Genomic DNA, 26551 nt, shown 5'->3' on the forward strand with positions numbered 1-26551 from the left:
AGAGCTCAGTCAGGAGGCACCAAAGTGTGAAAACCTGCTCAGTGGTGCAGCCAAGTGCTGCTAATCAGTCTCACCTGGTTAACAATTCATCAGCAGGTGTGAGTGCAGGTGTGGAAGATGTAGATTTCTGTCATCAGCTGAGGAAAGACATCATCTGGGATCTGAGAGAAGCTGCTTAATAATATGGGAGAAGTAAGACGGCCAGTCTGTCATTCCACAATGATCAAATTACTTTCATTACAAATAAACACATCTTCTCAGGGGTGTGTATCCCAACAAGTTCGCTCCAAAGGAGAGCGTGCAATGCAAAGAGAAACAAGATAAAGTTGGTGACGCTACATTCAGAAGACTGACCAGATGTGGCTTGTTAGGAAAGGTTGCATAAGAAGCCCTGTTCTCTCTAGGAACATGCAGTAGAGTTAAGATTTGCAATGTTAGATCTGAATAAAGCATGATTTTTGGAATGATGTTATTTAAACAAGGCAGTGTGGATATTTTGGTGAAGTGAGGCCACCTGTCTGACAGGGTTGTTCAACAGGTTAATAAGATAAACACAGCAGCAAATAAGCAGAACGGCTGAAAAAGAACAAAATAAAGGTGTTGCTATGATAAAATCAAAGTCCAGACCACAACCTGATTTATATGTTTTGATCGAACCTCAAGAGACTTTTGCATGAGCTAATGTCTGGAAATTCAATAAACTGAAGCTAAAATAAAATGAGGTCAATAAATATTCTCTCAGTATGATGTGAGAGGCTGATAACATCACACAGAAACCAACTAAATTCAGTTTAGTTGTCAAAGATAAGCTTTGAAATCACAGGGTGGTCTTAGTTTATTACATACTGCTTCTGCATTTTGGTTTGGGGTTTTAAAAGAATAACAACATGGAGTAAATGTCATATTAATATCTGGTAAAGCTCTGATGATTCTGTAAACGTAGACAAAGAGCAGATTTCTGTGTCACCTGACAGATTTCTTAGAGCTTCAAAGATCTTGCTAAATGTGAGAGCTTGTTTTTGGAACTGCGATTGATTCAGGATTACAAGACAAACCCAAACTAATTGTAATGGAGGACACATGTATTAACAGATAACATCATCTGTATTGATGCACATTTAGTCACTTTTGGATAAAAGAGTCTGCTAAATGACTGTAGGATAGAATAGAAGTGCACTAGTGGTGCAGTTAAAAAGCACTGCATTGGATTGGTGTCAGTAGATTCTGTGAGACTTCATTTATATGAAGTCAAGAAAATTATGTTTATCACCAAATTTAGGCTTAAAAGCGCATGTTTTAATGTTTATTGTTAGAATTAGGATCATGGCTTTGGAAGCAGCCATAATATTAGCATGCTGGACCTGCTCAGTGCAATACATTTCAGTTTGCTGCTCAGGGATCTCATTCAGTTTTATCTTGGCTTGCTGGAGCCTCAGAGGACTCGGCTGACTCTGCTGCAGCCTTTCCAGCTTCCTTGGTGCTGCCTTTCTTGGTGCTACGGTTGGGGGTGCCGTTCAGGATGCTGCCTGAGCTCGTCAGCGTCTGAAAGTGCTTCCTGGATCCAAGCAAGGACGGGTTGTTGACCAGCGTGTAGAGCAGCTGCCACCGAGCGCGAATCCTCTGACTACTGGTTGGCTTGTTGTCCTGAATCCCTGAAAGCAAAGAGGAGGCAAAACAAAACTTTTGTATTTACTCAGATGCAACATTTTCAGACGCTTCATGTTCTAATATGTGGGATGACTGACCTTGCTTTCCAATCTTAAAGTGCCACTACGTAACTTTCTGACCATAAAATGTGCATTTCTGACTCATTTTGATTCCCAGCAGCATCCTGAAGGTGAGAAATTTCTTTTCACAACTTTTCCAGCTTTTCCAGCCCGGGTTAACACATGGCAGCTGTGTTTTGCTTTGTGGCACTGTGTCATATTCCAGCAACTGGATGTCACACTGGCCATTTTGAACACACAGCGTGGCTGATTTGTCAAAGAAATGTAAGAGCAAAGTAGTAGAGAGGAGGAAGAAAAAGGGACAGAGCAAAAGATAAGACAAGTATCGACATCGGACTTCTTTTCTTCAGTCTTTTATTGGGTTTAAAGTAGACTACAGGTAGGACACAAGATGAATACCGAAATAACTCAATTCAATATCGCACTTTCGCACAACGCCAGCTGCAACAAAGTGTTGAACATTAGAACAATAGAAGTTAAAGGAATAAAAGATAATAAAAGCAATCAAAAGTAAAATAAATTAAACCATTAAAAAAAAGAAATAAAGCAGTACATAAGAGAGAATAAAAAGCAGTCTCAAACTGGATAAAATGCCGGACGTAAAATGGGTCTTTAGGTGTGTTTTAAGAGTTGGCAGCGATGTGCATTCTTTAATTTGTAGCAGCAAATGCAAAGACTCTGTCCCCTCTGAGCTTCTGCCTAGATCTCAGTACCTCTAGAAGGAGCTGATCAGCTGATCTGAGGCACCGGCTGGCAAGTATGGGGTGAGCAGCTGAGAGAGGTACAGAGGGGCCAGACCATGTAGGGACTTAAAAACAAATAAAAAGAACTTTAAAATGAACTCTAAAATGTATGAAGAGCCAGTGAAGTGATGCTAAAATAGGTGTAATGTGTGCAAGAGATGAGCAGCGACATTTTGAACCAGTTGGAGATGAGAGAGAGACGACTGGCCGTCCCCAAGACAAAGTGCGTCACAGAATTAGCTGTTTTTAGGGGTTTCCTCACCCAGAAACTCTGTTAAAGTGTAATAGTGGTTCATTAAATAATTTTAGAAGTCATATGCAAACAATCTGTGAAGGATTTAGTGCCATTTAATGGAAAAGTTGTAAATTCCAACCAAGGGAAAATAAACTTCTAAATCCAGCCGGGACATCGGCCACAGAGGAGCCAGAATGCAGATCTCTACAAAAGGAAACTCTACATGCAATCCCTTAAAAATCCGGCATATGGTTCGGCCCTTCCAGGCTGCCGAAACAATAAGCATTTCTAGTATTTCTTATTAAAAATATTAGACTGAAAAGTTAAATCTAAGAAATGCGGCTCAGATGCACAGCTGTGCTACATGTGTGTAATATGTACACACTCAAAAATAGAGGTACCAGCTTGTACCTAAAAAGGTACAAATGCTTGTCGCTGGGGGTGTACTCTTTTGAGAGACATTTCTGTACCCTTCAGTTCTGGTCTATTTTTGTACCATATCAAGTTCAACCTCACCTTATCAAGTTATGTTTTTTATGTTTTCCACAGGATTAGGCCTGGTCCATGCAACTTAGCAATATTATCTTATCTTTAATCTAGAAATAATCTTCAAAAACTCAAAATACTGACCAGCCATACACTTAGTTTGCAGCATCTGACCTTCATTGTCTGGTGTAGTAAATGACTGTTAAGTAGTACTACTGTCATCACTCAACTCTGCTCTAGTTTGTAACATTACAGCCATTAACATTACATTTTTCAATGCTGCAGGTATCCTTATGGTGGAAATGGTACAAACTTGTACTTTATGTCACTTTGAACCCTTTTTCGTACACTCTCAAAAAAAAAAGGTACAAGATAAGGACATTTCTGTACCTATAGGTACATTTTAAAGAAATGTTCTCTCAAAAGTACAATACTGGTCTTTAAGAGACCAGAAGCACCTTCAGAGTACGAAAAAGGGTTCAAAGTGACATAAAGTACAAATTTGTACCATTTCCACCATAAAGGTACCTGCAGCATTGAATAATGTAATGTTAATGGCTGTAATGTTACAAACTAGAGCAGAGTTGAGTGATGACAGTTAGTACTACTTAACAGTCATTTACTACACCAGACAATGAAGGTCAGATGCTGTAAACTAAGTGTATGTCTGGTCAGTATTTTGAGTTTTTGAAGATTATTTCTAGATTAAAGATAAGATCATATTGCTAAATTGCATGGACCAGGTCTAATCCTGTGAAAACATAAAAAAACATAACTTGATAAGGTGAGGTTGAACTTGATAAGGTACAAAAATAGACCAGAACTGAAGGGTACAGAAATGTCTCTCAAAAGAGTACACCCCCAGCGACAAGCATTTGTACCTTTTTAGGTACAAGCTGGTACCTCTATTTTTGCGTGTGTACTCTGAAGGTGTGCTTCTGGTCTCTTAAAGACCAGTATTGTACTTTTGAGAGAACACTTCTTTGAAATGTACCTATAGGTACAGAAATGTCCTTATCTTGTACCTCTATTTTTGAGAGTGTAGGTGTTAGTACCTTCTTCTGCTTTTTTCATTTTCTGTCCCGCTCTGCCACCTTCGATCATCAAGTCCAGCAGCAGCCCACAGAAAGCCTTCAGCACCGGGTGCGACTGGCTGACCTCCACTTTCAGGAAGTTGGTGTAGTAACTGTAAGCTGGATGGAGCACATGAGACCAGTCAGGTACCTTCACTCACATTTTATTATTCCATATCTATGATTAGTGCTGAAATTTTGACGTTTGTTATAATCAACACATCCATCACACCCATAGACTATACATAAGGAGATGGATGGAGTCTCCGTGACGTCACCCATAGGTTTCTGAAGAGCTGAATTGAAGCTCGGTCGGTGGATGGAGAGCCAAGATGGCGGCTGATGTCTAGACGCTAAGCGCAACTTTCCTCAAACTTTTGTCAAACTACAGCATCTACGAAGGCTCTTACAAAAAGTTGTAATGTCAAATAACTCATTTTCAAAAAGTAAAAGTGAACCTATTCCTGCTATTTCACCAAGAAAACCTTGTGCAAAGAAAGGAAAAATGGAGAGAGATACGGCCAACAGCATCGTGGCGGTGTTGAAGCTAGCTATTGAGGAGCAAGGCTGCACAATCGGTAAATCGATCGAGGAACTCAAAACATCAATCAACTTTTTGGCAGCTGATGTTCAAGACATTAAAAGTACGCTGAAAGCCACTGGTGAGAGAGTTAGCAAGGCAGAAGAGAAGATAGTGAACCTGGAAAACAAAGTTCAGGAACTATCAAGATACAAACGTAGATGGAACCTGCGTCTGAGAGGGCTTCCAGAGACCGAGGGAGAAGATGTGAGAGCACGACTGATTGAAATATGTGAAACTGTGGCTCCTCAACACAAAGATAAGTTCCAGGATGTGATCGATTCAGTTTACAGGCTTGGTAGGAAAACTCTCCACCAAACGATTCCCCAAGATATCCTTCTGCAGTTTTCAATGAGGCATTTTGGAGGCACCGTATGGAAGCTGTCCAAAAATTCAGAGTACCTGAAGCAGAGGAAGATCCGATTTAAAGAAGACCTTTCTCCTGAGGATCGAGAGCTGCGCAAACGTCTGTGGCCACAGATCATGAAGGCACGAGAGGAGAAGAAGTTAGCTTTTTTCGTTGGAGGAAGAGCCTTTATTGACAACAAAGAGATTCATTGAAAGGCACGACTCATATTATCGCTTTGGAGTCTGGCTTGTTTTGGTTGATTGCTGCAGATTGATCTGGTCTGACCGAAAGACCATCAGCTGCATGTTGGTGAGAATATATGTTCGTGTGAGTTGAATTGAATTCGACGTTTCAATAATCTGGAGTTGCACAGTTTATTATGATGCTAATAATATGCTTTACTCTTGAGGAAAGTTTCATTAGTAATAACTGCTAGTTTCTCTTCATGTCTTTTGTCTTACTTTTCTGAGTTGAAATTTCAGTTCTAAAATGTCTTTCTATTAATGCTCGGGGCTTAAGAGACATTACAAAGCAGAAAGCTTTATTTTTATATGCAAAAAACTTTGATGCAGACTTCTGTTTTGTCCAAGAAAGTCACTCAGTGGAAACTGACTGTAATTTCTGGAAATCAGAGTGGGGGGAAGACCTTTGGATGTCGCATGGAAACCAGCATTCGGGAGGAACAATGACTCTTAAATGCAAATCTGGAGGAAAGATTGCTTCTGTTCTTACTGATAAAAATGGACACTTTATATTGTTGACTGTTTATTTATCAAATCAATTTTACTTAGTGGGAAATGTCTACGGGTATAACAATGACAGAGAAAATAAGGAGTTGTTAATGATCATAAGTTCACATATTAATTCTTCTGTTAAACGTTTTGGGAAGGTAAAAATTATTTTGGGTGGAGACTTTAATGCTACAGTTAATGACAAGATTGATTGATTCCCTAGTAGAAAGAGAAAAAATAGGACTCTAGTTAACTTCATGACTGAAAATGGCTTGATAGATGCATGGCGATCAAATAACCCTAATTGTACAGAATATATCTGGAGTAACAACTCTGGCACCTCCCAGTCAAGAATAGACCTTTGGCTGGTATCAGATTCCATGTTAAACCTACCATATAAGACTGAAATTAACCCAAGCCCTCTAACTGATCAGAAAACCACAATCCTTACATTAAATTTTTCTTCATGTGATGTGAGGAAAAAACTAACCCCTGGCTACTGGAAATTAAACAATCAGCTTTTAATTAATGAGACATTAAGACTGAAAATAAAGGATTTAATCTTAGAATATTGGAATTTGGCAGAACAAGAAGAATCTTATGGTAAATATTGGGAGCTCCTAAAATTTGAGTTGCAAAAACTCTTAAGAAAAACTGGTGCGAATCTTAAAAGAGATGGGATGAAAGGGGGAAATGATTTGATGACAGAATTAATCTCTCTGTCTTCAATTCCACCTGAAAATTTGTCAGAGGAGCAGAGAAACCAGTTGAACTCCTTGCAATTGAAGCTGGACCAACTGTATATAACTAAAGCCAAAGGGGTTTTTGTGTGATCAAGGGCCAAGTGGATTGAAAAGGGTGAACAGAATTCCAGTTACTTTTTCAAATTAGAAAAACAGAGACAAAAAAGGAATAGTATAGACAAATTGTGTTTAGATGGAAATATTATTGATAATCCAAAAGAAATTGCTACGATATGTGAAAATTATTTTAAATCTCTATATGAATCAACACTGTCACTAGAAGATGTTCACCATTTCTTTGGTGCTGTGAGTAATGTCAGCATTATTAGTGAAGGAGATAAATCAATGTGCGACAAACCGATAACTCTTAATGAAGTGAAACGAGCAATAAACAAACTCAAACCAAATAAATCTCCTGGCACAGATGGCTTATCCTCTGAATTTTATAAACACTTCTCAGAGGAACTAGCTCCTTTCCTCTTAAAAGCAGTTCTTGAAAGCTTTGAAACTGGAAAATTGCCTCCCTCTCTTTGCCAAAGTTTAATCACTTTAATTCCAAAACCACATAAAGATAGCTTGTTATTGGATGATTGGCGTCCTGTGTCCATTTTAAACAGTGATTACAAAATCCTTGCTATTTGTTTAGCTCTGTTAGTTTGTTTAGTGTCTGATTTGTTTAGCTGAAAAACTAAAGTTAGTTCTAGATAATATCATAGATAAGTCTCAGAATGGATTCATGCCTAACAGGTACATAATTGACAATATTAGATTGGTATTTGACATTCTTGATTACTCCGATTTAATCCAGGATGACAGTTTTATTCCGTTCTTAGATTTCCACAAAGCATTTGACTCTATAGAACATGAGTTTATGTTTGCAGCACTTGCATTTTTTGGCTTTGGGGAACAGTTTATTAAATCTATAAAAAAAAACTCTTTATACAAGTGCAAACAGTTCAATTAAACTTCCACATGGAACTACCAAAAGGTTTAATTTGAATAGAGGGATACGTCAGGGTGTCCAGTTTCTCCGCATCTTTTCTTACTCCCAATGCAAATACTGGCCACTCATATTAAAAACAGTGAGCTAAAAGGTATTTCTGTTGCAGGGAGGGTTGTCACTCTAAGCCAGCTAGCAGATGACACCACCCTTTTTTTACAGGATAAAACCCAAGTAAATTCTTACTGCTTTTTCTAAAGCTTCTGGCCTGAAACTAAACATGTAGAAGTGTGAGTTGTTCTCCATTAAACCATGCAATGAAATAGAAATTTCAGGAATTCCCATAAAATCTAAAGTTAAATACCTGGGAATATCTATTTTCAAAGATGAAAACTTGAGGACGAGTGAAAACTTTAATCCCCTAATAACAACTATTAAACAAAAATTTGATCTGTGGATCCAGAGGGATCTTCGTATAACTGGCCGTGTCCTGCTGTCTAAAGCTGAAGGGTTGTCCAGACTCGTGTCTGCCAGCTCTGCATTAAATGTCCCAAAAGATGTGTGCTCGACTGCTGACAAAACTCTTTTTAATTTCATCTGGAAAAGAAAAGTCCATCAAATCCGCAAGAATGTAATGATTAATGATTTAAACTCTGGTGGTTTTAATGCTTTAGATTTTTACACACTACATTCTTCCTTTAAAATAAAATGGATCAAAAGGTAATTGTTAAATTCAAAGTCATTATCGACTTTTATCTCCCATCACATTTTTGAGCCCTTTGGTGGACTTAACTTTCTATTAAGGTGCAATTACAACAGATAAAATACCCATTAAATTATCCAACTTTCACAGGCAAATGCTTCTTTCCTGGTCTCTAGTATACAAACATAACTTTTCTCCACACTTTCATTACATGTGGAATAAACAGGATATTTGTTTTAAACATAAGTCTCTGTATTTAAAAACATGGGTGGAACATGGTATTCTGCTTGTTAATCAGTTGCTTAATAGGGATGGTCATTTACTTACATATTGTGAGTTTCTTGAAAGATTCCATTTTCCTGTTACTCCTAGAGAATTTACCGTTGTTAATGATGCCGATCCCTCAGGAAGCAAACATCTGGTCTCATCTGCACCTAGAACTGCTCCACCTGATGCTCTCCCACAACTTTTTATTGGGAACTCAGAGCCCTTTCTTAGTACAAAAACTAATAACAAATGCATTAGAGAATTAATTCAAAGAGATGTGAGTTGTAAACCAGCCTCTGTTTTGATCTGGAATAATGAATGTCCTGATATGAACTGGAAAAAGGTCTGGTCCCTTCCCAGACAATTTTTTATTACCAACAAAGTGTGAGAAGTGTCACTGAAAATTCTACACAGGTGCTATCCAGTTAATGTTTTTCTGGCAAACATCCATAAAAATGTTGAAAATCTCTGCTCCTTCTGTCAACAAACAGGTGAAACTATATGTCATCTTTTCTGGGAGTGCTCCTATTGTCAAGTCTTCTGGAATGATGTTAATCTGTACCTCAGTAGGAAGCTGGAGTATCAAATTAGAATGAAGCCTGATAATGTTTTATTTGGGTGTTTTAGTTTTCACCTTCCACACAAAATAAGATTTGTAATTAACCTCTTCACTCTACTTGATAAATTTCACATACATTGTTGTAAATTTGCTAAGCAAAAACCAAATATGTCAGTTTTCCTATGTTATGTCCATATGTACATTAAGTCATTGAAATTTTGCACTAATTCTAAAGCTGTGAAAACCAGAATGATCTATGATGCTGCCCCTGAGCTTGAGTTGTGAGTTATGGAATTCTCCTGTATATCTGTTGTATTGTATTGTAAATACATTTCAATAAAAAAAAATTAAAAAAAATTAAAAAAAAAAAAATTGAAGCTCGGTGGGCGGTTCCTATCGTCACCATGTTGGCAGCGTCATGTTGGCAGCGTCATGTTGGCGTCGTCTCGCCCAGAAAATACAAATATGGGCAAAGAGGTTGAGCTCTAAATATGCCGAACTTCGAGATTAAATTACTTTAAAACGGACGAGTTAGAAAAAAATCCACTCCCCCAACAGTTGCCATGAAGGTAAACCTGATCTATAAACTGAAAATGGATTTTTAATCCAGGCTGTAAACATGTTTATTCCTGCTGTGAAGTTGGTCTTTTTAACATGGGAGTCTATGGGGATTTGCTCTGTTTGCTCCCTAGTGGATGAAGGGGGAACTGCAGTTTTATGCACTTCCGCATAGGCTTAACTTTTAACCGCCGGAGGTTGCCGCTTGATCACACCAATAGCTAAAAGTCAACTAAATGCAACTAAAGTTGAGTAACTTATGACTCCGTTGTTGTCTAGAAAGTGAAGTTTACCTGGATCGTAGGTCTCTGCAGTGCGGTGGAGCAGACTGATGTCGATACGACCAAGATGGATGATGTTGTACAGAGCTGTGATCACCATTCTCCATATAGCAACGATCAGTCCCACCACAATATTGACCACAAACAGCAGGTACGTCAGGAGGAACAAACTTTCTCTGAAATTTACCATGAAGTAGATCAGAAAACAGGATAACACACTTGTAAGTAACTATTATATTTATTCAAATCTGTTTATTGCGCAACCGTGTGAGCATCACATGTACGCTCTGATCTGGTATGAACTGATGGAAAAAGGTCAGTTATCTGCAGATAACTGGGACAGCATTGAAGATGCACCATTACTTATGTCTTTCATGAATTTTGCATGAAGACCAGTGGCAAGGGTAGGTAGTGCCTACCCAAAGCAGAAAGAAATAAATGGAATCAATCCATTTTAATTATTAGTACATATATTTCTCCCTTTTTATCATTTTTATTTTTTAATAAGATGATATTTTTTTACAGCCTGTTGTCCCTATCGATTTGAAACTGATGCCAATATTGCCGTCTCTAACTTATTTCTCCTTTTTTCAGCAGGTCCTCCTGAATAAGTGCAGTTGTACATGTTGTTCTGTCTTTCCTGTCCTCTCCACCCCAACCAGTCGAGGCAGATGGCTGCCCTCCTTGAGTCGGGTTCTGCCGGAGGTTTTCTTCCTGTTAAAAGCGAGTTTTTTCCTTCCCACTGTCGCCTCGTGCAGCTCAGGATGGGGGATTGGATCCAAGTCATGACTCGATGCAATCAGTTGGTTTCTATTATAGGACATGTATGAATAGGCTTGAAATTATGTGTATGTTGGTTTGTGTACGTAAAATCCCCTGTGACAACGTTGTTGTGAAGTGGTGCTATACAAATAAAGTTGAATTGAATTGAAGGCATTTAGTGCTTTTCAGAGCTCAATAAAAGTTACTCCACAGCACCTCCTCCTGGCCAGGCAGACAAGCTGCACAACTCACCCTGCACTGTACGGTTGAGGCCGTAGACACAGTCCTGCTCTGTCTTTTCCTCTCATATCATCACAATGATGTTTGTTCGAGCATCCAGTCCGTTTCCCCTTATAAAATCCTTTACATAAAAAGGCAGATTGCTACACTACCTTTTTACATGACTATACGCCAATGGTCTATATACATTCTAAAGGATTAGTTAGTTGATGTTTCGCTCTCAAAAAGGAGGGAAGTATGACCCAGCAAGAGAAGCTTAACAATTTTCACGTCTTTCTTCTGAGGGAAAACATCAACATACGTTACTGGTTGTGATGGCATAAAGAGTAAAATAGTCTGGCAACTGCTGTTTTATTATTTAGCTAGCTTTGCAAGATTTTAACGGTGTCTTACAATCTTGATTGTGTTAGATTAAGCAGACACTTACCTGCCTACATGTTTAAATGATCATTTGTGTGTCTGTCAAACCCGAGAGCTAACTGCATGTGCCTGATCAATACATCTGCATGTGATTGTAACTAGTGTATGAATATGTCGTTTCAATGCTTTTTCACAAAACATGATAAAACAAGAAGCAAAGACTCATCTTTGGGTTTTAACCAACTTAACTATAAAAGACTGATTGAGCATGCCATCCAACCCCTGGTACAGGATTATGTCTTGTTTTGACTCTTCCAGCAGGTCTCGTTGCATGTTCAATGAAACCCTGCAGATGGTCCAGAACCTGGCAGCAGATCCGGCACTAGATCAGCCAAACATGTCGCTGAATAACTCACTGACCTCCACTGGTTCACAAAACATTTTCAAGTCATTAATGCAGCCTGTGGAGATGCTGCAGGTATCAGTGTTAATACTCGGTGGCTCCTATATTAGCAAGCTAACGCTCCTTTTCAGCCACTGTGCACCTCTTATGAGTTACTAACATCCCCACAAAAAAGTGTTTTAGTGTCATTTGTGGTTCCAGATATCATCAGAAAAGGGATGTCCCTCTCTTTTTGCATTATTCTCCTGAAGACTCATCCTCCTCAGTGTCACTTTTTCTCCTAATGCCCCTAACTTTCTCTTACTGGGCACTTCTGGGTGAGTTGTATGTGTAGTTGTTTAGATTGATTCAAACTAAACAAAAATTATATTAGAATAAAGAAATAAATGAATCCAAGCTGCTGAAGAAAATGCATCACTATAGTCTTAAAGGCACATTATGTGTCACCTGGTTGTCGGGAGGCAATTTTTAGATTTAAATAAAAGCTCTTACATGTTTTACAAAAGAGAAAAAAACAGTTTCTTAGAGGCTAGGGTCAAACAAAACCTAAACACTTTTTTATTTGTTGGTTTTTATTGCTTTTATCTAACTTTTCATGTTTCACCTCCTTATTTCTCCCATTGGCTTTGCATTCAATTGCACTGAGCGTATTAATAGCAAAGTTTCTTTGCTTGTTCTTTTACTTCCAGATGAGCTCTTCAAAACAAACAAATCATTCATGCTCATCATTTGAGTCTCCCACCTTTTCCATATCAGTTTATTTCTTGGTCTAATAATAATCTGAATTAAATATGTGGGGAAAAAAAGTGCTCAAATCCCTTACAAAAGTCAGTCTTATCTGTTTTTCCTCATTTATCAGCCTCCAAAAGTCCAGTTATGATAATTTCAACAAATAAGTAAGAACAAGCCAACGTACCTGTTATTCAGATCTCTCGTACCAGCTTCCTTTTTGATGAAGAATAACTTGGCAGCCACGTGTTGAATGACTGTAACCAGTATGAGGGTGAGCCAGGCCGGCCTGAGACATTGCAAGGATGGTGAAACAAAAATAAATTTCTTTTCTGATCAGAAATGAGAGAATTTAATGGTTACATTAAAGGATGCAGACTCACCATGACTTTCCTGCAACTTCAAACACAATGAGGTTCCGGCCGTAAAACACCGGGATGATAATCAGAAACACCAGGAAGAGGAAACAGATGAAAAACACCACTGTCTGGATCGCCATTCCTGCCAGGACAGCGTGGACACAAAACGCAGTTTTAAAAAGGAATCATGATTTTTATTCACGTCATGATGTTACAATCTGAGATCTGATCTTTCCTTCCTGATATTACTTAGACTCTAAAGACCAACAGTTTCTTCCATTTCTTCAAACTTTTCAGCCTTTTTAACCTGCAGACCGCCCAGCATGTAAATCCTTACAGAAAACGTTGCTCAGAAATACGACTGAGACCTTTTCCAGTCCCTTTATCACAGCTTTTACACAAGAACACAGCTCTGCATCACAGAACAATGAGATATCAGGCTTCCAGATGCTTTGCTGTCTCCAGCAGTAATATGTTTTAGGCTGGTTTTTCCCGAGCAAAACCGTTGAATTAATCTTTACCGAGGCAGACGATCGCAGCCTGGTATCCTGTTAGACCCATCCAGCAGACCACGCCGGATTTAGATGGACGGATGGTCTTCTGGCTGTTATAAACGCTATACACGTCCCCCTTATAGAGTCCTTTCAGGTTGGATCTGGAAGGAATGAAACCAGAAGTGTGTCCGTTTCAGACAAGATGTCCTGCACGATTTACATCATTTTAATAAAACAGAAATGTTTAGTTTCCTGAAGGACTTTTTAAAGCTTTTCTTTAGAAATCAGTTGGGTTTAGTTGTCAAGATGAGGGCGGGTCTACGGGAAGACCACCCTGTTTCATGTTTTGTTGTTTTTGTGTTGACGCTGCATCAGCAGTGTGCTGGGATCACCGTCACACTGTTGCCCTTTAGATTTTAGATTTCCAGGTTTTAATTTGTGGCTCCAACTACACTGACTGAAAAGCAGCCGAAAACCCATTATGCTGTACAGATGGGTGTAGACCAGGGATCCTCAGTCCTGGTCCTGGAGGACCTGTTTCCTGCAGGTTTTAGACGATTCCCTGATGAAACACCTGAATCAAATCAATGATTAACTATCAGACGTACTCTAACCCTTCTTTTGTCTTCTGATGAGGATGGCAGCAGCAGTAGTAGCAAAAAGTAAATGTTTTGTATTTCCATGCTCCCCAAACTTGTGTGTTTTGGGACGGATTTACCAGAAATACCACTAAAAATCATACAGTGGAAACACCCATAAATTGTGCTTTGCTGAAATGTTAGAAAAATCTTTTTTATTTTGTAAAAAATAAACTGTAAAGCAGGGGTACTCGGTTCGTTATCCTGAAGGTTTTTCTTCCTCCAACACAGCTGACTCAAATACAAAGTCATGATGCAGAACCTGATAGGCTGTTGGATCCATTTAATTTGATTCAGGTGTGTTGAAGCAGGAATACATAAAAAAAAACCTGCTGGATTGAGGAACTGAAGACCCCTGCTGTAAAGGAAACACAGTTGGTCCAAAAATGATATTTTCTGTTTGTCGAACCGTTTAGTCATCTGTATTTTATATTTATCAAAAAAAATAGAAACAAAAGATGTCCTTGCGAGTCAATAAGCACCCAAAGATTATCTTGAAAAAAGATCTTTGCCACGTTGTCTGTTTTTGTATAGACAACATATCATCTGTTGAATTAGGCTCCTTTCTTTTTTTTTAAATCATTCATAGATTCATGTAAACCTCTGTTTTTTAACCAATGTGCCGTGGAACACTAGTGTGCTGTGAGATATTATCAGGTGTGCCGTGAGAAATGACCCAATTTCCCCTAATTGGTCTGAAAAGCAGCTCTGTGTTCATCCAAACAAACCCCACTGAAATATAATAAAATTCCTTCTTCTTGTGTTTCTCTGATTTCTATTCAAGAGACTTTGACAAGATGGACTTTATATTATTAATGTGGACTTTAAAATAAAAAAAACAAAAAACAAGTGTGCCTTGCCTCAATAAAGGTTGAAAAACACTGATGTAAACAGACCAAACAAACAGAAAATCCCTGTAAAAGCTTCAGTACAATTACTGAACTAAAACCAAGTTGTAAAGCCGCCAGTATCAAAAGAAAAAGCATAAAAAACCTTCAGAAATCCTGTAGAACTGCTGCACACGACCCCTTTAAAGGACCAAGAGTGTTGGGCTGTTTGGAAACTAATTAAAAAGAAAAAAGGGTTGATAAAAACTTTTGCATGATTTACTAGAATTTAATATTTTAATGGCAGAACTGGAAAAAAAAAAAGAAAATGAAACAATAAGGCTGAATTGTTCAAACAATACAGTCAGTTATCGAGGAAGGAAAGGCTGTAGTTGGTTATAATTCACATTAAGCTGTAAATAACTAATCATTACAGTTTTCTGTAAGAATCCAGCGGTGTCTGTACATACCTGTGAAGAACCATGGACCTCATGAGCATTATAACACTGACGAGACAGGACAGGGTCATCGCACAGAGGTAGCACACTAACATGATGACAGAGAAAGACTGAATGCTTTTTTATTCTTGTGATTTCACACAGATTTTGTTCAAATGTCAAAAGAAAATAACTAAACTAAACAAACATAAATAAAAGAACCTCACGCACCTTCCAGCAACCAAGTGTAGAAAGTCACGATTTGCACGACCTCCATCCTGTCGTCTGATAGGATGATCCCAAAGCCCAGCAACAGGAAGGCGATGTTTTCATCAATACCAGCGCGCACAATGTGGAGCGTAGGGACCACCAGGACGACTAATAACAGCGCAGTCTGGAGGGCGAAACGGCGAACCAACATGAGCACATCCCATAAAAGCAAACTACTTCAACGCTTCGACCGGGTTAAAGCTTACGTGATAAATGGCCACGCAGGTAACAAAAGATGACACAGCCAGTTTCAGCGGGAAACGAAACACTGAAAGACCAAATAAATCATCCATTTAGGATCAAGCTTTATGGCTTGGTTTCAGATATTCCCACCAGTATGAGGGCACTGACCTTTCTCTGGAATATAAATATAACCTTTCGCCACCTCCAGGATTCGTTTTACCAGCGATGGTTTGTCTGAATCCGAAGAGCTGAAGGACAATAAAAAAAAAAAGCAAACGCGGAACCGTCTGGATGGTTTTCTTTAAATAAAAATATGACAAATATTCAAAAAATTACATTACATTTTAAAATTACATTTTAAATTAATGTCTTTTTTTTTTTTTTTTTAATCTAAATTCGATTTTTAATTTATTTATCAAATCAAATCAAACTTTATTTCTTGAGCACTTTTCATGCCTCAGGCAACACAAAGTGCTTTACAGGATAAAATGAAGTCATAAGGATTAAAACAAACAGTGGATAAAAAGGCATTTAAAAATAATTGACACAAGCTCTTTCCACACACTCACACACACACACAAAGACAAAGAGCAAAGAACCCCCCCACACCCACCCACACACACCCACCCACATTCCCTGAAAAACATCATTCCCTGAATACTGTCTCTTTAACTGAATTCTGGTTAATAAAACAACTAAAAACATTCAGGAAGTGATAAAAATTCTGACTTGGTGCTGATGTGAGGAGACAATACCTCGGGATCCATCCACACCAGGAGCCAGCCCCCCGCATGCTCATAGGGGCCGCTGCCACAGCAACCGCACAACTCCCAGGCAGCAACGGGGCCACCCTGCAGCCGTGAAGCTGCAGTGCTGGACCCCGCGCCACCCAAACAGCAGCGGTCGCCATGACAACAGCCCCCAGACCAAACAGGCAGGGCCCCCAGCGTGCAGGATTCCCATAAGGAAAACACTGGAGTTAAAACCAGAAGATGAATAACCTTAAGAAGCAGTAAGAAATAAGAGCAACAATAAAAGAAAATATACATATATATATATATAGAAGGACTTTACAATAATGTATTAAAAATAAGAAATCTAATAAAACAATTTAAAAATAAATTAATTAATAAATGAAGTAAATTAAGAGAAGTAAATAAAATAAAATAAAATTCAGTTAAATGCTAAGCTAAAAAGGTGTGTCTTGAGCCTCTTCTTAAAAACATCAACAGTCTCCGCGGCCCTGAGGTCCTCTGGCAGGCTGTTCCACAGTCGAGGACCATAACAGTGGAAAGAGGTCTCACCGTATGTCTTAGTTCGGACTTTAGGAAACACTAAAAGGCCAGTACCAGAAGACCTCAGGGTCCGCGAAGGCTCATAATTCAAAAGAAGGTCGGATAAATAAGAAGGCCCAAGACCATTAAGGCATTTATAAACAAGTAAAAGAATCTTAAAATCAATCCTGAAGCGCACAGGAAGCCAATGCAGCGATTTTAAAACTGGTGTAACGTGTTCCCGCCCTCTGGTCCTCGTCAGAACTCGTGCCGCTGAATTCTGTAGTAATTCTAGGCTGGAAAGAGACTTTTTAGGAAGACCAGAGAGCAGGGCGTTACAGTAATCTAATCTACTGGAAATAAAAGCATCAGCACCTCTGTGCTGGCAAGAGAGAGAAATGGGCGGACTCTGGCAATATTTTTTAGATGATAAAAACCTGTTTTTGTTACATTTTTTATGTGTGGAATAAAATCCAGCTCAGAGTCAAGAAGAACACCCAAATTTCTCACACACTGGGAGGGATTAAAATGTTGCAATTTTAACAAAAGGATCTCTCTCTTGCCTTCAGGACCGATAATTAAAACTTCAGTTTTGTCCTGGTTGAGCTGTAAAAGGTTTGCTGCCATCCATGACTTTATATCTGAAATACAATTTAAAAGAACATTTAGTGGCTCTGAGTCATCAGGGGACACGGCGATGTAAAGCTGTGTATCATCGGCATAGCTGTGAAAATCAACGCCGTGTCTCCTGATGACGTCCCCAAGTGGTAACATATACAGGTTAAAAAGTAACGGGCCTAAAATTGATCCTTGCGGAACCCCACATTTTATTTCATAGGTTCGTGAGGAGCATGTATCCATACTTACAAAAAATTGCCGATCCGAGAGGTAGGAATGAAACCACTTAAGAGCAGTTCCTGAGAGGCCCACCAGACTTCTGAGTCTGTTTAATAAAATCTGATGATCTACTGTATCGAATGCAGCACTCAGATCCAGTAGAACAAGAACAGAAAGTTTCTGTGAGTCCAAGTTAGATCTAAGGTCACTAACAATCTTTAAGAGGGCCGTTTCCGTACTGTGGTTAGTCCTAAAACCAGATTGATATTTTTCTGAAATGTTGTGTTTATTCAAAAACTTGTGTAATTGAGTAAACACTTCCTGTTTAACACACCAAACTGAGGATTTTCAGCTCACAGATTTACCTGCTCCAACATACCTGGTATACAAACCAGGTCCTGCAGTGATGTGTCAAACTCCAGACCTCCAGGACCAGTATCCGTCAGGCTTTTGTTGTTTCCATGCTGCAACACACCTGACCAAAACCGAGGAATCGGTTTACAGGAAGCTGTGGGATCCAGTTGTTGTGAATCAGGTGGGTTGGTGCAGGGAAACAACAAAAACCTGCCGGATACCGGCCCTTCAGCACTGGAGTTTGACCCCCGGATGCAGAACATCTGTTTTAGGTTTGGTAACGTTGTCAAGGCCCACTGTCCTGCAGACTTCACACACAACTGATAGTCAGTCAACAGACCTGTGAAGACCTTGTCAGACATCTATTTAATGTGATTGAGGTGTGTTGCAGCAGGGAAACATGTAAAACCAGCAGTAAAGTGGGGTCTTGTGGATCTCTGCATTAGTCCATCCCTTCTTTGTCCTGGATGGTTTCATCTCCAGTCACATGGGATTTTCTGCTGCTAATTGTGTCGCCTGCTCTTTATTTGTTGTTAACTCCCCCTTGGTTTCTCTCCCCCTTTCCAGATCCTTGTTGTCTCTTTTCTTTCCTGGTTTCCCTTCATGCTTCTTGCCTTTATTACTGTTATGCTCTTCTTTATACTGCTGCTGCAGTGACTTCTTGTTCTTCTAAAATAAATGATTTCCCTCTCCCAGCCTCCTCTTGCATCATTGCCCTGCATTCGGATCCATCATCTCCACACTTCATGGTTTACTTTTATTTTTCCTGAAAATCTAAATATCTGATGGTGGAAGATAAAAATTCAGCCAAGCACGATCCGCTCTGCATCTAGTTTACTACACACCCCCTCCTCCATCATCCAACTTGGCTTTATTATGTCTTCACTGAGTTTTCTGAAAATAAATCACTGTTTTATCTCCACACACCTGACAGACGAGGACTTTTTCTTCAAAAGTAACTTCACATAGTTGGTGTAGTAGCTGCTGTCCAGGTCCTGTGAGCAGGAACATAAGAAGGGGGTTTATATCTGGGACACCTAAATAGGACCTAAAAATAAAAACTCTATTTCTTTTTGGTTATTTTAGAAAAATATAGAATAACCATCATCTGAAAAAAAATCGTTCACATAGAAATATTTGAACGAGGGAAAAAAAAAGACCCCTTGTGATAATCTGCTCTCTAAGTTAAACCCGCAAGCTGCTTATTGTAATCACTTTTCACAAAGTTCAAATTACCAGAACACGTCAAAAATAGGTTGTAAAACCACGTCTACATTAAACAGTTTGTGTTTTCACTAAATCTGAATGCTAGTTCCTCACGTCGTCTGTCTTTGGGCCTTTGACAAACAGCACAGGGAACTGGACGCAGAGGAAAGCCAGGCAGGCTAGCTGAGGCAGACTTGCTAGCAGAGCATAGTACTTATAGATCTGTGAAGATAAAACAGGTGGAAAAAAAGGCATGATTTAACCTAAATCAGTTTTATCTACCACTTAAAGGTTTATTTATTAACAACATTCTGCTACAGAGATGTTTTCTGCACCTTTCAGGCACTAAGCTTTATTTTTAAAGTCAAGAAATCTGATCAGTGTTGACTGTTAAATATAAGTTTAATGAATTACCTCTTTAATGTCTTTTTATGTCATAATTTATTTTAAAACTGCATGGTTAAAACTTTCATAAAAATCAACTTTTTTTTTTTAAATTTGCATCACCTCTGGGGTCTTTGGACAGTTAAACTTCTGCCACACAAGGATGCCGAAGTGACTGAATGAAAGAAGCGCCCCAAAGACGTAACCTGCTTTATGCTGCAGAGTGCAACACATCACCAAAGGATAATACAGGACTGGGTAGTAGAAAATGGCAATAATCTTCATGTACTCTGGAAAACATGACAAAAGAGGTCAGATAAATGTTTCAAGTCATTTTAAAAGGTTTTTATGTAATGTGTTAAAATATGTGTTCAATTAAAGCTGAAAGTTATTTGTTGTTTATCACCCTTTTGTCGAGGAAAGATAAAGAAATCCACCTTTAATGTTTGCTGGAGTGTCTTTGGCGAAAGGCAGAGGGTCCGGAGAGATCATCAGCATGGCCAACTTGCTGAACATGAGTCCGAAAACGGCCATTATCAGGCTCTTCTTCTGAGTCTGGTCCAGGAAGTTCGCCGGGCTGAAGGAGCATGCAAAACATTTAGATGCTGTTTCAGAAAAACAGCATATTTTTATTTAATTTAATGAGGACAATGCACATTAATGAACACTTTTCCAGATTCACCTGAAGATGCTGGAGGATCCTCTTGTAAATCCCTGGCACAGTTTGTTTTTCCTGGTGAGAGCGGCCAGGATCAACATGATGACCAGCTGCAGGAAAAGATGAAAGTCACCAGGATTTTCGCCACATGTTAAACCTCACAGTTCATGCAGGATGACAGAAGCTGTTTGCACCAGACATACTGGAAAAAAGTGGATTTTTTTCCCCCATTTTCTTCCATAAATGCTGATTTAAAATGCAGACAGCTTTATATTTGTGTCGACAGACTGTTATGTTTTATTTAAACTTCAGAGATAATAAAAAAAAGTTTCCTGAGTTTCTGCGTGAAGACCAATGGACAGTATCTACATTTCAGGCCTGAAGCGAGGCCAAATGGTTAAACAAGACGCTCCTCCAATAATAAAATCACACAAAATCTGGTATAACATTGGGACACGTCAACAGATACTGTTTAAATACAAGACTTTAATCTTTTATTTTTAGGCTCAGAAATGCAAGTTTCAGTAGACAACTTTATCAAAACAGCCGTATACAGGCGGCTGAAATGAGTTTCCTCCACAGGGTGGCCGAGCTCTCCCTTAGAGATAGGGTGAGGAGCTCGGTCATCCGGGAGGAGATCAGAGTAGAGCCTCTGCTCCTCCACATCGAGAGGAACCAGTTGAGGTGGCTCGGGCATCTGGACAGGAAGCCTCCTGGACGCCTCCCTGAAGGGATTATATCTCTCGGCTGGCCTGGGAACACCTCGGGATCCCCCCGCAGAGTTGGCAAATGTGGCTGAGGGGAGGGAAGTCTCGGCTTCCCTGCTTAGGCTTCTGCCCCTGCGACCCGACCCCAGATAAGCAGCAGAAGATAGATGGATGGAACTTTATCAAAAGTTTCAGAAAAACCTTGAATTTCCTTGACAATGTTTCCAAAGAAAGGTTTTGTGTATATTTTACCAGGTCACATCAGATTTATTTGATTTTTTTAAAGCATATTTTATTAGGTTTAATCATTTTTTTATTTAGTTTGAAAATGTTTTTTTATTTATATTTATGCATTATGTTTGTAAGATTACATTTATTTATTTATTTATTGTGGCTGAAGGAAAAGAAATTGCCAACAAGCAGGGGCTTTGGGATTTTAAAGTGATCCATAGATCGGATTGTTTTTAACTCTTTATCAACAATTCAAGATTGGAATTTAAAGATTCCACATATATTTTTGGCAGGCAAATGAATTTAACCCAACAGAGTGAGATGTTTGATACCTACGCTTTCTGAGACATTTTACATTACTTTATTGTAAAAACATTGCTCAAAATCCGGCTGAGCACAATCAGATACTTGTCGTCTGCCCCGGATAGAGAGACCAGATATTAGAACATTACACTCAGTTATGTTAGAGAGGCTCAGATACCTGGAGCAATATCCATGCATTAACGGAGTCATTATTTTCCATCTTGAAGTCAGAAAGGAAAAGATCTCAGAACCGTTTCAGCAAACATTCGCTAAAAAGTAGGCAAGCGAGAGAGGTGACAGGATTTTCTCATTTCTGGGCCCCAGACACTGTTAGAACATTTTTAAAAGCTCATTTTTGCATAATATGGAGCCAGTAATTCCAGTATATTACATATTTTATTTTGCTGTAATTTTGTGGGGAAAAAAAAAAAAGACCAAATTGCAGAAAAAGTCTGGCTGGTGACGTTGTGATCCACATGTTTATAACACTAAGCCTTCTTGTCAGGACCTATTCTGATTTGACCTTGTTTCAACTGATCATTTCATGTTAATCAAAGTATTTGCAAATGCAAGTGGGTTAATTAAAAGTTGCAACTTTATGAAAGAAGATTTGAGTCAAAGTAAGCAATAAGTCTGGAGCATGTATCCTAATGAGCCTCAGTTTGAAGATAAAATGTTTTCAGTGTCTTAAAGAGCAGCAGTGACCCTGCTGCTACACTTTACTTTGCTTCTACTGAACAAAGAAACGAGGTCGTATCCATCCCACACACAGCAAGAGGAGTTTTCTGAACAAGTCAGGGTGGTCTTCTCATATAATTGGATGAAAATAAAAAGTCAGTAGACATCATTAAGCTAAGTGAAACAAAGCGTTCATGGCAAAGGGTTCATTCAGAGAGAAAAGAGCCTGAAAAGGTTTGATGGATGCTGCAAAGATAAATCAACTTTATTCCATGTGTGTCCTGGGAGGGTTCAAAGCTGCATGTGCTGTTCTATTTTGCATCTATTTATCTATTAATGAGTGCAAACCAGTGGTATATGCAGGTATACGCAGTATGCACACTTATCTTTCAGTCAGCATTGAGTATTCCTACTTCTAAACCCCCTTTTACAATTACAAACCTCCCTATGTGTGTATCTATGTCTACCAGCAGCTCAGCTAAGTTACCGATGCTACACTGGTGCAGTTAGCCATCAGCTCTATTAACTTTAGCCTGAACATAGACATAATAAAGATATAAATGTCTATGAGCCTGACGCCTTGATGTCATTGTGTTGAGAGCGCAATTAATCTCCAGTGTGGGTCGGATGGGTTTGCAGCAGAGCTGGAGGCTGGAACAGATCTTATTTGGGTGTTTCGATACAACATTGGAACAATTTTGGATGAAGGTGTTAAAAGCAGCAACTCTGTCTTTTATTATTGCTGAGGTCCTGAGACCAAAGAGCAGAGATTATGTGACGATAAGTACATATTCAGATTGATTTTTGGAGTAAAACAGTGTTTTTCTGGGCTATTTTTTTATCCGTTTAACTTAAAAAAGGGCCAAAACCTGGATTATACCCACTTCTTGAGGGACCACTGGTGCAAATAATACATCACCAAAAAATGTATTAAACATTTAGAGTCAATACTGATCAATGGATACAAGCTATTTTTGCTCTGTGGTCTAAGTTTGCACTACAGAATGAATTTTCTTGGCAAATACACAAATAAATTAAATGAAATGAATAAACTAAAAGAGGCTTCTACTTTTTTCTACTTTTTTTACTTTTACTTTTTTTTTTTTTTTTTTTTTTTTTTTACACTTCTACTCTCAAGGTATGTTACATGGATCAAAAGCAATGTGAATCCCAAAGACCTCCACCTCAAATATCTGTTCAGCTCACTGCAGGGTGCCCAACTCCGTGATGATCCAATGGTCCCAATACTACGAGACAACTGGAACGCACCATAAGGAAAACCCACTGGTGAGGTCTGGTTTGTCATCCAGGTAGTTGGTGAGATGTAAAACAATAATGTAAACCGCCACAAACATCGGCGCTCTTGCAGAACTAGTTACTCACAATGTGTTGGTCTTTCTAATTTTGACTTTTAGTAGAGGCTTTTAAATGTTTTTAGTACAAAATTGTTGTGCAGTTTTCATAATTTTTGCTCTGTTTTTTTTTTCTTTTTTAGAAAAATGCATGTTTTTTTTTTTCTCATACAAACAGAGCCGGATTAAAAGTGCACAGGGCACTGGGCCCTGAGTGTTCCAGGGGCCCCCTTTCTAACCTCAACATTGTGAAAATTGTCAATGATACACTGTGAAATGACATTTCTAACATCGCTCAGCCAATGGTATCAATAGCAACACAGTAGTCACTGTGGTGTAACTATCTGGTTTTTATGTTTTAAAAGAACAATATTAAAGACTTATGAAAAGTTAGAGACATAATGTGAATTACTTTGAGTAATTATCATGGTGTTACATTTTGAATATCTGTAAATGCTTTCAAAACTATTAAAAGAAAGGAATGTAATGGGTATCCAATGCAAATTTTGGAACAACTGGATGTTGTATGTGAATATTGTTAAATGGATGATTATGGAATTCAGGGGCAGATTTCATAAGATTGCTCTTCTTTCTGCTCCTTTTCATTCAAGCCATATTTAATTGGCAGTCTTAGTTTGTATTTATTTTTATGTTGTTTTCAATTAAATAAATAAAAAAGAAATGAAATGTACATTTCGTTTTATGTCCAAACTGCTGTTGTTTGCCCTAGGTGGGTCCCACATGGGCCCCAATTGGGCATGTGCCCCTGAGCCTGTGTCCATAATGCCCATTGGATAATCCGGCCTTGGGCACAAAGCCCTGTGTAAAGTTGAAATAAAGATAACTTGTTTTTTGCAAAAATAAATTTAAAAAAAAAACAGCCAACACATAGCAATAAACCCATTTCCACCATGGTTGTAGCCTTGCCAGGGAAATTAATCCAGATAAGGAAGGAAGGAATGAATCAATAAACACAATTTGACTCATTTTCTGGTCAGTAATTTTTGACACTTGTGAAGTTTTTTTGATTCAGCCAACCTGTAAACAATATTATGATGTAAATAATATCTATTTTTTGGTATCGCTGTCTTGACTGACGCTATCAGGTTTCTTGCTTTGCTTCTACATCTAACAGGAACGTGCTTCATCCTTTAAATGTACGAGCCGAGGATACTTACAGATACGGATAATATGCTTATGTGGAAAAGTTTGTCATCTGCTGTCGGGTCACATGGTAAAATAACTCTGCAGCAAAGAGGAAATTACATGCATGTGAACTCACAATAACAAGTTTGCATGAAAGGAAAAATGTGTTTCAGGAATATTAATAATCTTTTTAAGTTAGATTGGATTTGTTTTATGTGGATGCATCGAATCGAGTTAAATACAGAGAAAATAACAAACCAAAAATCAAACAGTCTAATTAAAACATTTAACACTGTCAGCTTTTTATACTCACTCTTTGGGTGGTTTAGTTGGTTCTGCTTCGCCGTACCAGTCTGAATAGTCATAGTAGGTATATTCAAAAGGCTCAAACTCAACTTTGCTCTGGTTCATCTCAGCTGTTTTAACAAATCAAACAAGTGAAAGAGGAAAAACTCAGTTGCTGAAGTCTCCTTCTGAGCCTCCTCCAGTCTGGAAACCTCAGTCAGCGATCTGCTGGTGCTGCAATGTGTCTGGACAGCTTGGCCCAAACACCCGGACACATTCCAGCCTGACCATGAGCCCAAAGCAGCAGATTAACAGCCACACAAAGGGGCGGGCGAGGGCAAGAAAGGTTCAGATTTACAGGAAACGAGAGGAGAAGTGGCAGGATTACTGTGTTCATGAAGAGATTCGGGTTTTTCTTTTGCAGTCATGAAACATATCAACATGTTGAAAACATACTGAGTAAAATATATATAAAATAACAATTATTGTATTCTTTACTGCATCGTTTCCTTTATTTCTACAAATATCCTGCTTGAAAAAACCAGCGTTTGTGTACTATGTGTTATTGATTTGTCTGCTTGTTATACTGAATGATTCAAAAAGGTTTCCACCTTCTACTTCTTAGGTCTCTGACCTGATGAGCCAAATTCTTTAATATGTTATGGGATGGAAATTAATACCATAAGTAACTGTTATGTTCTAAAACAGGCCGTTTGCCTGCTTAAGGTAACCTGTTGTTGATCCCCGTGTTACTGTGCCTTTAAGGGCAGCTGGTGTGGTCTACAGCAAGGTCGTAAACTTGGGTTGTGAAGGTTAGAGTAATAAAGGTGACGAATGAAGCAACGCGTTGTGATCATTGACTCCCACACAAACGAAATAGTAACCATTTAAAATCTGAGTATATATGCAAAAATCAGCTCATACCTGCTTCAGACTTTACCAAAGAAGCCTTTCAAAATAAAGCAAATGCATCTCAAAGTAAGGAAAGTGACGATCCCCACTGTAAAGCATGGAGGTGGTAGTATCTTTAACGGTGTGTTCACACCAAATGCGTTCTGAGCGTTTTTGACGCTCAAGATGCTGAACGCTCGCTGCTGGTCACTAAAGTGTCACTCATGACACTTATGTCACGTTTGCCACTTGTTGGGAGCGAGCGGCTAACGTGGCGGAAAAGAGAGGAGGGAAAGGCAGAGCTTTCCTACAGCATGGCTTTATTTAATAAATAAAGCGAGAAAACGTTGTCGTAGGGCATCTCAATCCCGCGTCTGGGTTCACCAGATAAATCGTAGGCATTCTGAGTTTGGTGAATTTCACCATTTACTCCAGGAGCTCTGGGCCGATCGCTTTGATTGGTTGACGCCCCGCATCAAGTGGCAGAAGTTCGGATTTTCCATCTTTGATGTTTGCACATGTGTCACACCGCCGCATCAAACGCTGAAAACGAGAAAGCTTGATGTCT

The 26551-nt window shown here is 38.9% G+C and overlaps 1 protein-coding gene across 1 annotated transcript; it reads right to left on the minus strand.

The window, feature by feature from the left end:
- Positions 1–1401: 1401 nt before the first annotated feature.
- LOC306755776 (receptor for retinol uptake stra6-like) lies at positions 1402–25218 on the minus strand (the record flags this gene model as incomplete). The annotated part of the gene is made up of 17 exons (XM_079240291.1): positions 1402–1652; positions 4247–4384; positions 9988–10151; positions 12657–12758; positions 12853–12970; positions 13350–13483; positions 15258–15333; positions 15456–15618; positions 15701–15762; positions 15846–15925; positions 19070–19137; positions 19463–19570; positions 19856–20022; positions 20170–20309; positions 20415–20500; positions 24840–24906; positions 25121–25218. The coding sequence occupies 17 exons, from the start codon at positions 25216–25218 to the stop codon at positions 1402–1404; spliced, it is 2022 nt and encodes a 673-aa protein (XP_079096417.1).
- Between the last annotated feature and the right edge of the window lie 1333 nt (positions 25219–26551).

This window comes from Telmatherina bonti (genome assembly GCF_933228915.1).
Source record: "Telmatherina bonti genome assembly, chromosome: 1".
NCBI classification, from domain to species: domain Eukaryota; kingdom Metazoa; phylum Chordata; class Actinopteri; order Atheriniformes; family Telmatherinidae; genus Telmatherina; species Telmatherina bonti.